Source organism: Coenobita brevimanus, chromosome 101 (assembly GCF_032717465.1).
Source record: "Coenobita brevimanus isolate Jiangsu-jjx chromosome 101, ASM3271746v2, whole genome shotgun sequence".
Classification (NCBI taxonomy): domain Eukaryota; kingdom Metazoa; phylum Arthropoda; class Malacostraca; order Decapoda; family Coenobitidae; genus Coenobita; species Coenobita brevimanus.
Window position 1 is genome coordinate 14,543,899 of NC_137054.1, and position 12,456 is coordinate 14,556,354.

The window sequence follows — 12,456 nt, forward strand, 5'->3', positions numbered from 1 at the left end:
CAAGTGCCTTCTCCCCTTGACGTTCTTGCGTAGGTGGGCCGCGATGGTTGCTAGGTGGAGCAGAATCAGATAGGTGATACGCTCTTTTTTAAGTTCAGCAGTCAATTCTTCACTTGTATTTTATCGTATTTTCTCAAACTAATGCGGTTTTGAGTAAATGAGTGGGCGAAATCAATCAGAAGGACTGGTGGATTTCTAATAAGTACTCCAACTCCACATTTATACCCCGCAGCGTCTCTTCTGGTACTAGCGTCTAGCGAGGTTATTATTGACGCGGGAAAAATGTTCGTACCGCCAGGCCTCTCTCTGAATGTACTCTGAGTAAATACATCAAATATGTCATTATTATCTAGACTCGTTGTACTCACTACATGAGCAACATATGCTACTAGTCGTTCCTAAAGTTTAATATTAGAAGGGCTAGAAAATATATTTACATCAGCCAACGAGCGCTCGTACTTCGTAGCCTCACTCCGCGCAGGCACAATACTGTCCCTAATGATTACTTTTTTGTCATTATTATTTGAGTTGTATTAGCATTTTTTCTTATTCTGATTATCTGAGTTACTCATATTCTACAGATAATAACTCGTGCTCTACAGATAATAATTTTGGACTGAATGCTAAGGAATAAGTTCAAAACACTGGAAATACTTTTAAGAATAGCTGCGAAAAAATTTATAATACACATTAATAATATTAACAAATGACATATTTCCCTTAATGCTCATGATTTAAAAAGAAGTTGGGTACGGTATATCATGTTGCAACATCTGCATGTGCTGACTTTCCTCGGAGCACAGATGTGGTATAATTTGTAATATCTGATATAATATGATGCTATTTTGGATTGCCTTGCTGAATACTGTAGGCAAATCATGGAAATAAGACAAAGTCCCGAGTGGAAGACGGTATCATTGGCGTGTTTATGTTTCGCCAAAGTACAGTCCCGTCCTTTATTTGCAAAACAAACTAGTGAAATCACACGATCTTCATTTCCTTTTTAAAGTCCTCAACTATGGCAGCTGTCACTGCAAAGGAGGTGATCAAGAAACTGAAAAATGAAGGATGGTAAGACTGCTCGATGGCTTGAGATTTGTGGATAAACTTTAATTATATTTTTATTTTTGCCTTCTGATTTTGGCTTGATGGTTTCACTGGAAAAATTCCTAATAAAAAATGCAGGAAGAGCCAGGAATGCTTAAAGATACACTGCCTGTGATAAAATCTGGGGCAGAAATTAATGAGACAAGCAAGAGATTGATGTCCGGTTTTTCTCCTGCAACACTTACAAGTTTGACAATTTCCTGTCATATTTTGGCATTCTGTGGGTGGGAAAATCAATTCTTTCTGTTTGGCTAGAGTACTTGAACCCCAGAAACAGAGTATACCATTCTCCCAATCATAGATTTCCCATGAGTTTTTAGTCAGATTGTGCTTCATACTGCCGTGGAAACAGGATTTCTTTTTGCCAGTCGATATATCCTGCATACCGGTACTGCTACATCTCCTTACAAAGTATGACCACAATTGTATAAGTTGCACTTTAAAAACTACGATGTACTGGTTGCTTGTTCTCCTAGGATTTTATGAAAATATCCGATATTTTACCACAGGCACAGGCCCTCCAAATTTTCTGTTATGATTTTTTTTTTTTTTTTTTTTTTCCCCCTAAGTGAGGAGTATCCTATCCTGTTTTATAGTTTATCAGTCATTTCCAGGAACAATTTATGTTTCTAAAGATTAAAGAGAATTCTCCTGTGCCCCCCTTCTCCAGCCTACAGCACATAAATACTGTACAGTACTTGGTCTTTCACATAGGCTACCTTCACTCCTTGGAAGTCAGCCACCTACTGGTTGTGAAATGCTCTGACAAGCATCCCTAATACATATTTTAGTTTTTTTTTTTTCTTTCTTGTCTAGATTGTTTTATGCTGGGTTAGGTTAGGCCATATTGCTTACAATAGGTTAGATCAGCTTAAGGTTTCCTATAACTTTGACTGGGTTATCTATATTTTTTACTGTAGCAAAACTGTATAGACTGCATGTATGTATGGTAGGTCTGGCACAGACTCTAGTCAACTGGTAAGACATGGTAAACATGTAGCTGTGGTCATTCATGTACATAAAGTACCTTACACACTAGTATCCCCCTGAAGTGTATTTGTTTAATTCGTTTAGTCAGATATCAACAGTGAATACTTTCAACTAATGGAGATGGATATTTTGCAAATTTCACACCAACTCAACCAGAGGGATGAAGAATTATCAAATTTACACTCAAAACACACGTCAGTGTTTTCATAACGGAGAAGCCTCAAAACAATTCAAAGTTCATCACCAAAATGCTGAAAGCACTGCACATCTTGCCCATAATGCATTATAAGAAATTCACACACAAAAATGTTCATGAAGCTGAGTGCCGAGTATCTGTGTTGTATGGTATCAAACAGGCTACTATCGTAATCTCTCATTCTCTCTTTTTTTCTTTTTTATTAGTACCTACAACAGAAATACTTTACTGATGAGTTTAGAAATAGTGTAAACTCTCAATTATCCAATGGCATTCAGCAACACCCTACACAGAATAACTTAAAATGCAGGATATTGCATAGTACCCCCCATTGGCTCAACATTTGGCGTTGAGCTGGATATTGTGTGACTGTCCATCTCGACCTGTATCCCAAAAACCTTCCCATGAGTAAAAGATGAAAACTATCTAGCTATTCTATATACCTAGGCTGCTTCCCCCAAGGAAAGGGAGGTAGCCGAGACAAGACGACACACTCCCCATTTACTCATCCATTCAAACACATTCATTCGCATCTTAGTCCCAAATCCTCACCGCACAAGGGTCAACTGCGCAATGCAATCAGTGACATCCGCAGCAGGCCCTGACAACAGAGCTGGTTTACCCCCGCCACATCATAACAGACCCATCTCCTTACCCGCACCTGACCTGACTAGCTGATCATACCAAATGCGGGAGAATATCCCCTCAGGGCTGTGTCATCACTTATTCATTCACAATTTCTCTCATTTATTTCTGTCATGCACAGCCACTCTTCCTTGTTCAACACACATCCCTCTCGCATCCAGTGCTCTCTTCACATTGTCCATCCATCCTATTTGTGGTCTTCCTCTCAGCCTTACACCTCTCACATGAGATCTAGTTATCTTTTTCACCAATCACTCATTATCCATTCTCTCCATATGCTAAACTAAGCATAAAATACAAAAAAATAATGATACAGTGCATCCCCACACAATACAAACTCACATGGTGCGAATCACCTACAGTGCAAGGTCGGTCCAGAAAATGCTTATTTTTATCAAATGCGAAATCTGCAAATCAAACTTCCCAACATGCGAATCAGCTTTATGATTCCAGGGCAAAAATGGACTTCCCACCATTACTACGAGTGTTGGACTGGACAATACGAGTCAGTCACACGAAGGCAGGTGGCTGGCAACGAGCCAGATTCAAAATGACCGGTGGCTGGCAGTTATTTGCATGCCATCTACTGACTTTCCTGGATAAACAGACACTTCTCCTCCATACTGCTGTGAGAACACATGTTACATCTCACATCTTGTGGTCCATTTTAGCATCATAGCAGTACCCACCTGTTCAACATGGGCTCAGCTGCTGAGTTTTGAAGGCTTTATGGCAACTGCAGGAGACCTAAGCAGTGTTAGTGAGTGACAACTAGTCACCCCGCCCCACGGGGCAAGAGTAGTCGCCCCAAGCCTTGGATACCCACCCCCTTCCTTTCACAACAAGCCCAGATGTCACTTAAAATTACATGGTGTTCTGTTTGTTGTTTTATTTGTTGGTTCAACAAGAAGTACTGGGTAATATTAGACGAAGTATTAGCAGGGTAGAATAGGCTGGAAGGGGACCCTAAGACCAAGCCCTGGGTAGGCTCTCCACCATATAACATTTTTCCCATAAGTTCTTTGGTTCACCCAATGCAAAATGGTAGAATCTGAGGGTTTCTGCCGCCCATACTCTCGCACTGTGTGAGGGTGCACTGTACATTACAGTACCGGTAACACAATGCCGGTTGGCAACCACTTACGAACTGGTTGATACACCTCAGCACTGGATATTGAACAGAACCGCTAGTTACTTCCTGTTTCAGCTCTAGATGTTGCATAATTTCACTAGATACGGTACAGTTTTGCTATAATAAAGCCAAGCCTGCAGTGCCGGATATTGTGTTGGGCCAGACATTATAGTGATGGATAATTGAGAATTTATAGTAATCAACAACAAACAAAATACCCTCTTAAGTAGGGGAACAGGGTGGCATTAGGCTAAACAGGAAAATTCGTGAGCTCTAGCCACAAGTACATTCACATTCTTCTGAATGAGTCAACACTTAGATCCTGGCTGAGACTCTCACATTGTTACAAATCTTATTACATTTTTTTTTTTTTTTAACAGCTTCCAGCAACTGTTGGGAAGTAATTAGCTAGTTTTGGCACTTGGTTTAGCTTCCAGTCAATAGATGAAATAAGCTGCACCTTGCCTAACACAAATACAAGGATTCTTTTAGAGGAAATGGGACTTCATTTTATGTATAATCTTGCCCAACTCAAATACAAGGATTCCTTTAGAGGAAATGGGACTTCATTTTATGTATAACCTTGCCCAACTCAAATACAAGGATTCCTTTAGAAGAAATGGGACTTCATCTTATGTCTATCTATCTATCTATTGCCAGACGCCTCAATCCCGTTTGGGGTGGCCACAAACAAAGCGCCTCCAAGTCGCCCTGTCCCCCGCCATTTCACTGCCCTGCTCCCAACTCACACCCCCCTCTCTCATATACCTCTCCACCCCATCGCTCCATCTCATCCTCGGCCTCCCCCTCCCTCTTCCCCCCTCCACCTCACTCACATACACTCTCTTCGTCAGTCTTTCACCCTCCATCCTCTCCACATGGCCAAACCACCTCAGTGTGTTCCTCATAACGCTTCCTATCACATCCACATCCACACCACAACGCTCCTTTATATCCTCATTTGTCAGCCTGTCTCTCCACGTGACTCCACAGGCTCCTCTTAAATAACTCATTTCCACTGCTCTCACTCTTGACTTGTGTCCTTCCAACAATGTCCAAGCTTCACTTCCGTACGTTAGAGTTGGTATCACAATACTATCATGTAGTAGCTTTTTCACTTCCATGCTCACTTCTCTGTTTCTTATCAATGCTTTCAAGGAACCAGCAACCTTTCTTTCCTGCTGTACCCTTTCAAGCACTTCACCCTCCAAACCTCCATCCTTACTCATCACACTACCCAAATACTTAAACGTACTCACATTTTCCAATTCCTCACCATCCAACCTCGCTGTACATTCACTAACTTCACCTCTCTCAAAGACCATCACTTTACTCTTCCCTACATTCACCTTTAGGTTCCGTTTCTTACACACTCTCTCAAACTCATCCACCAAGCCTTGCAGCTCCCCTTCGTCTTCACTCAACAACACAGTATCATCTGCAAACAACAGTACAGGGAGTTTCCAAACACTATTCTCTCTCACCAGGGCCACTCCAACATCCACTACCCTACCTTGTACCTCTTTTATTACCCCATCCATGTACAGATTGAACAACCATGGAGACATGACACATCCCTGTTTCAAACCAACTTTCAAAGAGAAAAATTCACTTAGTTCACCATCCACACGCACTGCAGCCTTCGCACCATCGTACATACTCTTCACAGCATTCAACAACTTCCCATCTACTCCATATATTCTTAACACTTTCCACAATCCTTGTCTATCCACCCTGTCATATGCTTTCTCCAAATCCATGAAAGCTGCATACAACTTCTTTCCCTTCTCTAGAAACTTTTCCACTAAAGATCTAAGAATGAATATCTGATCTACACAACCTCTTCCCTTCCTAAAGCCTCCCTGTTCTTCTCCAACTAATTTCTCTGTTCTTTCTCTAACTCTGTCTATAAGTATCCTACCATACACTTTTCCTATTATACTAAGAAGACAAATGCCCCTATGATTACCACACACTTCTTTTTCCCCTTTTCCTTTGTACAAAGGAATACAGTAAAAGTCCAATATTTCGGCATCCAATTCCCCGGCAAATCTGACATTTCGGCAGTTTTGAGAAATAGTCCCATTTACGAAAATCTCCGATCGTTCGGCAGATTCTCCGATTTTTTTCGTCAGTCTTGAAATTCTCCATGAGGCTCGCCAGCTAGCTACCCGCCTTTACCCGCCTTAGTGAGTGAGATAGTGAAAGTGATGGAACGAGTCTACCACTGCCATGAAGCTCAGAGGCTAGCTCTTTCTCCTATAGCATAAAGAGAGGACAAACATGTAGTGAGTCTAGCATGAGAAAGAGAATCTGTTTCGCCATTCTTCCGCCATTCTTCCGAGTTGTTGCCGTGCTGCTGCCGACTTCTCTTGATTCTTCTGTGTGCTTTGTGAACTTCGTACCGAAATACCTCTGAAATTACTATTCGAGTGTGCTGTAAGCACCGTAACATCAGACAGGAGCTTTGTAACACCTGAGTGGACCAGCCGTGTGTTGTGAACAGTATAAACATCTTCTGCGTGCTTTGAAAATGGCCTCCACGTGTGGAAAGTTAACTGGTGTTAGCAAGAAGCGTACACATAAGATGTTGACTATTGCTCGGCAAATTGAGCTGTTGAAAAAATTAGAGGCTGGCATGAGTAGGAAACAGATTATGGATGAGTTTAACGTAAGCTCCTCTGCTCCCTCCTCTCCATCACCAACAGCAGTCTCTGAACCTCAAGCTCTACTGCCGCAGCAACAGGGAGAAGAGTCCTTAGAGCCTGTTGCAGGACCCTCTACTGCTGGGGACTTCTTCCAGCAGTAGCAGACTCCAATCAACCCCTTCTATTGTACATATGTAAATAAGGAACCTACTATAAGTTTAGGTAAGTGCATGTGAACTTGTAGGCCTACTGTACCATTACATTTATATACAGTATGTTCACTAATTTCTTTATTTTTCATATTCATGTATAGTACTGTATTCATTACAGTATTGTACAGTATCAAACAGTATACAGTACTCTCTCCAAACACATTTGTAATGATATGAGTAATGATGATAGTGTTCACCGAAACATATAAGGTACTGAGTGGGTAGGGTTTTCGATAATTCGGCAATTTTGATATTTCAGCACTTGCCTGGTCCCATAGATGCCGAAAAATCGGACTTCTACTGTTATACCTGACTTCCAATCCTCCGGGACTCTACCTTCCTCCCAGGCCAATCTGCACATCTTCCACATCCATTCTACTACTATCTCTCCCCCATGCTTCAGCATTGCACCACACACTCCATCAATTCCTGGGGCTTTCTCCAATTTAACTTTCTTCATTGCTTCCACAACTTCTATCCTACTGATTTCTTCCTGTCTTCTCACCTCCCTCCTTCTCCCAGCCATTCCCCAGCCACTTATACTCGCATTACTTCCATCCTCTACGTTCAGCAATTCCTTAAAGTGTTCTCTCCATCTGCTCACTTTTTCTCCCTTCTCCACTAGTAATCTACCATTTTTATCTTTCACTCCCCTGCTTACTTCACTTCTACCCTGTCTTACTCTTTTCACTTCTCCCCAGAACATTTTCTTACAGTCCCTCCACTTTACACTCAGATTCCTTCCAAATTCCTCATCCACTCTCTTCTTACTCTCTCTTACTAATCTTTTCACCTCTCTCTTTCTTTCCACATATAACTCTCTCTTCCGCCTCTCAACTTCTTCCACGCCCCTATTTCTCATCCATTCATTGTATGCTTTCTTCTTTTGTGCCACAGCCTGTTTCACCTCTTCAGTCCACCACGCTGTTCCTTGCACCCCCCTCCGTCTTCTCTTCCTTCCACACACCACATCACGTGCTGCACATATTTCTTCTGTAAATATCTTACACACACCTTCCACGTCTCCCATCTGCTCCAATTCATATTTGCCCAGTCGTTCCTCCACTTCTCTCTTATACTCTGCCTTTTTCTCATCCTCTTGTAACCTCTCCACTCTCCTTGCAACTACTCCTTCCTCTCGTCTTTCCCTTCTTCTATTCCTCCATCTTACTTGCATCCTAATTCTGGCCACCACCAAGTCGTGGTCAGAAAGTCCACTCCCCCAACCTCTATACACTCTTGCATCCTTTACACATCTTCGCATCCTTTCATCCACACACATAATCAATCATTGCCTTCCTTTCATTCAGTTCACCACCCACCCTTCTCATCACTCGCCATGTATACCTGTGGATCATTTTATGCCTGAAGAGGATATTGGCTATCACCAACCCCCTCCCAGCACAAATGTCCACTAACGCACTCCCATTTTCATCTATCTCAGCAGGCACACCCCACTCACCAACTATTCCATCCACCTTCACATTACCAACTTTACCATTCATATCACCAATCAAAAACACTCTCTCATTCCTTCCAAACTTTTCCATGCACACTTCCACATTTGTCCAGAACTCTTCTCTCACTCTTCTAGCACGATCTTGCGTTGGCGCATACACACACACAATCGCCCACATTTGTATTCCAACTTTCAACTTTACCCACACAATCCTTGACCCAACTGATCCATACTGTCTTATGCTCTTCTTCCATCTTTTACTCACAACTATACATACTCCTTCCTTTGCCCTCTCATTCTCATCTACTCATGCACATATACTCCCATTCTCTCACACTTTCTCCTCTCCATTTTTCTTATGTATAACCAGTATATAATTATGTAGCTACAGTATGTATACATATATGCATGTGTGTTAGTCATCTGCAGAATCACTTTAAGCAAGTATATTCTAATATCTGTTGATGTTTGAGGGCACTTAATAATATTAATCCCCGAGCTAAACCTCATCAGATCATATAGCCATGCTAGGGTTACAGGACAGCGCTACCCATCCCATCACAGTAGCCACCGGCCGGGGTGCGAACTCGCAACCTCACGATTACAAGCCCAACACTCTACCACCGAGCTACCGCACTCCCCTGTTTGAGGGCACTACAAGAGGAATTTTAGGCTACAAGTCAAATTATGGCTGTGGGAGCCCTTTTAGAAGAGTTTTCATTTCTTCCAAATTTGTATTCTTTCTAACACATGCAAAAAACAAGAGATGTGTAGATGCCTCTCCTATGACATTTGATACATTACACTGTTCTGTACAGCTCAATATTCAATCAATACTGTCCTATATACAGTACTGTACTGGTATACTATAGATTTTTTGCCCCATCAGAAATGTAGGCACCCAGGGCTTGGCTATTCAGTCCCAACCTATAAGGTGAGGGCGACCAGCTTCACTCATCCCTGAGTGGCATCATGCGAGTAATAAACCCCAGCCTTCCTTAGATGTAAACCCTTTCAGGTTCAGTCTGGTTGGAACACATTAACCTGCTAAACCACCATGCACCATTTGGTTACTGTATATGGTTACCACCCAGTTTGGTTTGTCATTCAGTGCAAAAATGAGTGAGTGAATGATGGGAACAGTATATAAAGACTGTTATAAACTAGGTATGAGCCAGAACATTAGTGAATGTTTACACAATGCCAGGCAGAACTAATCTGAAGCCATAGATTGGTTGGTTGTCCATGTCATTTGCTGAACCTTATGGTATCTATTTGTCATACAAAAAGACTTCATTTGGCTCAAAGAGTTCATTAGAGATACAATTTGGTAAGTGGAGGTTTGTTAAAAAGATGGCCTACTACATGCAAATTTAGGATATACTGGTACTGCATTCACAATATAGGGAAACCACAAGGCAGCCCATGGCAGTGTGCTTACATAAGCACTTCCCTTGCCTGCTTGACTCAATGCAGTGTGTAAATACCTAAATAATTAATAAAATATAAACCAACAAATTCCATAACTCCAAACTTAACCCAGTCTAGTCCGTCAGAGTAGACTCAGTAATTTAATCACAGCAGGTTATCTATAGTTCTTAATACACCTTACAGAATTACCATATGATGTTACTCAGCCAGAATTATGGATATTGTAGATATGTAGAGGATGATAAATAGGTGCAGAAAGTGAGAAGTGTTAATGTTGGGGGTAGGGTAGCAACAAGTAGACTGAAAAAGACCTGGGATGAGGTCACTGAGTGTGACCTCAGGATTAAGAGATTAAATAGGGAAGCTGCCAGAAACTGAGCAGCACAGAGAGCCGCCATTAGGTGACCAAGGCTGATGCATGCAAGAATGTTGGAGCTTTCAAAAATGAAAATGATGTCTGCCTACCACTAAGCCAGGGTCTGAGAGGCATTGGTATCAGCATTACCATAAGAGCAAAGTGTGGCTATTTAAGCTTAATAATTAGCCACACATCCATCAGTCTTAGGCAGGAAGTTCAGCCACGTACAGGTACCACAAACTGACTTAGGACATCCCACCACAAGGTATTAAAAAACACAGAAATCATAGTATATCATAATGTTTGTACATGAAATGCAATTCATTAATATGAAATAATTTTTACCTTGTTTTTCAGGACCAGTTGCATGTGTTTTGGCATGGAATCACTTAGATCTCTAAAGTAATCTCAGGACATTTCTATGCACCAAACATTTGTCAGTTCAGTCTTGAGGTTGTCCAGAGTGGATGTCTTCTTCTCTGCCATAATTTTCTTCATCTTTGCCCAGCAGTTTTCTATCAGAATTAGATCCGGTACTGTTGCCAGGCCAGTCATGGACCTCAGTCCGATTATCCTGAAGCCATTTTGTCACCTTTCTTGACTTGTGACATGGAGCTGAATCGTGCGTGAAAAGTTGCACCCATGAATAGCAGAAAAAAAGTTTAACAAATGATCTTTCAGAACTTGAATGTACCAGCCACCATTCATCATCAAGTTCTTAGGAAGAAAGTAGAGGCCTCCCCTTTCCATTTCACCAGAGAAACACCTCCATACCATTACTGATTGTGGGTGCTTAACAGTCAGCACCATGTAAGCAGGGTCATATCGACTACGGGAGGCAGGGCGACAAACCTTGGCTGAATGCATCTGGAACACCTGAAATGTGCTTTCACCGGAAAACAAAACTTTTCTCCACTCATCTGATGTCCAGTGTGCATACTTCTTGGCAAACTGAATGCGCTGCTTCTTCATGCGGTCAGTGAGAAGCGGTTTCTTGGCCGCGGTGCAGCTTGGCAAACCCAGCTCCTTCTGCAATCGGTGTTGGATAGTTCGAATTGAGAAGTCTTGTAACAGCTGCGGATGCATTCTCTTCAATTCTGCTGCTGTCAGTCGAGGATTCTTGATTACTTCCCTCTTCAGAAGCGTATCTGTACCTCTGGAAGTCGTCCTGTTTTTTCCACCGCTGTGCTTGTGCTCTGGTACGACATCAGATGGCAGGTCGCGCGCTGCAGCAAGGATGTTCATGACGATCGACTTTGCGTGTCCAGTACAGTCACAAAATCGTGTTGACAGGGACATTATCCTGCCTCCATGCAATGATACGGACCCTCTCAGGCATGCATGATAACTCGACTCTAGGAAAATAACGGGGCAAACAGTAACGCATACAAAAAAAGGGGGAGGTGCAAGCACGGAGCGATGGGAACATATACTCCCACTCTTGCTTCTGGGCAAGCACTGACGTGCTGAGTGTTTCACCACTTCCTGCCAACACCAGTGGAGTTGCCAGTTACTTCTTGCCCCAAAAATTCACATGGTAGAGGTGGAAACACAGAGCAAAGACAGACAACTCTCCCATAGCAATTCTGTGTGTAGGTCCTAAGTCAACTTGCAGTGGGTGTATATACAGAGTTCAAGATGAGAGTCATACATTTGTGCAAACCTTAATACACATCTCAGATTTCTTTTCTCTCAGCTGTTTCTAGCAACAGTATGGAAGTTCTTGCTGTTGTGACCCCTGTCTGTCTGGTTGAGCAGACCCACCAACTGCAGGCAAGCAACCACGCCTGCAGGGTCATCCCATGCAGTGAACCAATGTTCCCCCTGAGGAAACAGCACCTCACCACAGTGAGGAATGGGGAAGAGTATGGAACTTTGGTATCAAAAGATGGTTTGAGCACTAGATTTAGCCCCCAATCCATAGAAGACATCAGCTGTATCATGTCCAGTCTCACCTGGGGTTTCCTTAAAAGGAAACATCACACAGTTGATCTGGCTTTATATGATTTGAATAATGTTGGTCTGCTAGGTTTTACTGAGGGTGTAGTAAAACTTGTAGTGATTTTTTTTTTTTCCCCTTGGCACCCCAGCATAAAGTGTATTGCTATCAGCATACATTTCCAGTTTATCTCTTTACAGGAGCCTGAGTGAGGAAGGAATCGAGAGTGTATTAGAGGGAAATTCTTTTAACCTCCATCAAGCCACTCAGGAGATATTAAATGTAAGTGTTTTAATACTAATTGTATTACCAGTATTTTTCAATTTTTTACAATATTTT

The 12,456-nt window shown here is 42.1% G+C and overlaps 1 protein-coding gene across 1 annotated transcript in view; it reads left to right on the forward strand.

Annotated features, from left to right (window-relative positions):
- Positions 1–962: 962 nt before the first annotated feature.
- The window catches only part of Tdrd3 (Tudor domain containing 3), a 63,551-nt gene continuing 52,057 nt past the window's right edge, over positions 963–12,456 (forward strand). The window contains exons 1-2 of the mRNA XM_080284355.1: positions 963–1,071; positions 12,318–12,399. Coding sequence (XP_080140481.1) covers positions 1,019–1,071; positions 12,318–12,399 — 135 coding nt within the window. The 5' untranslated portion in view covers positions 963–1,018. The remainder of the gene's footprint in view (positions 1,072–12,317; positions 12,400–12,456) is intronic.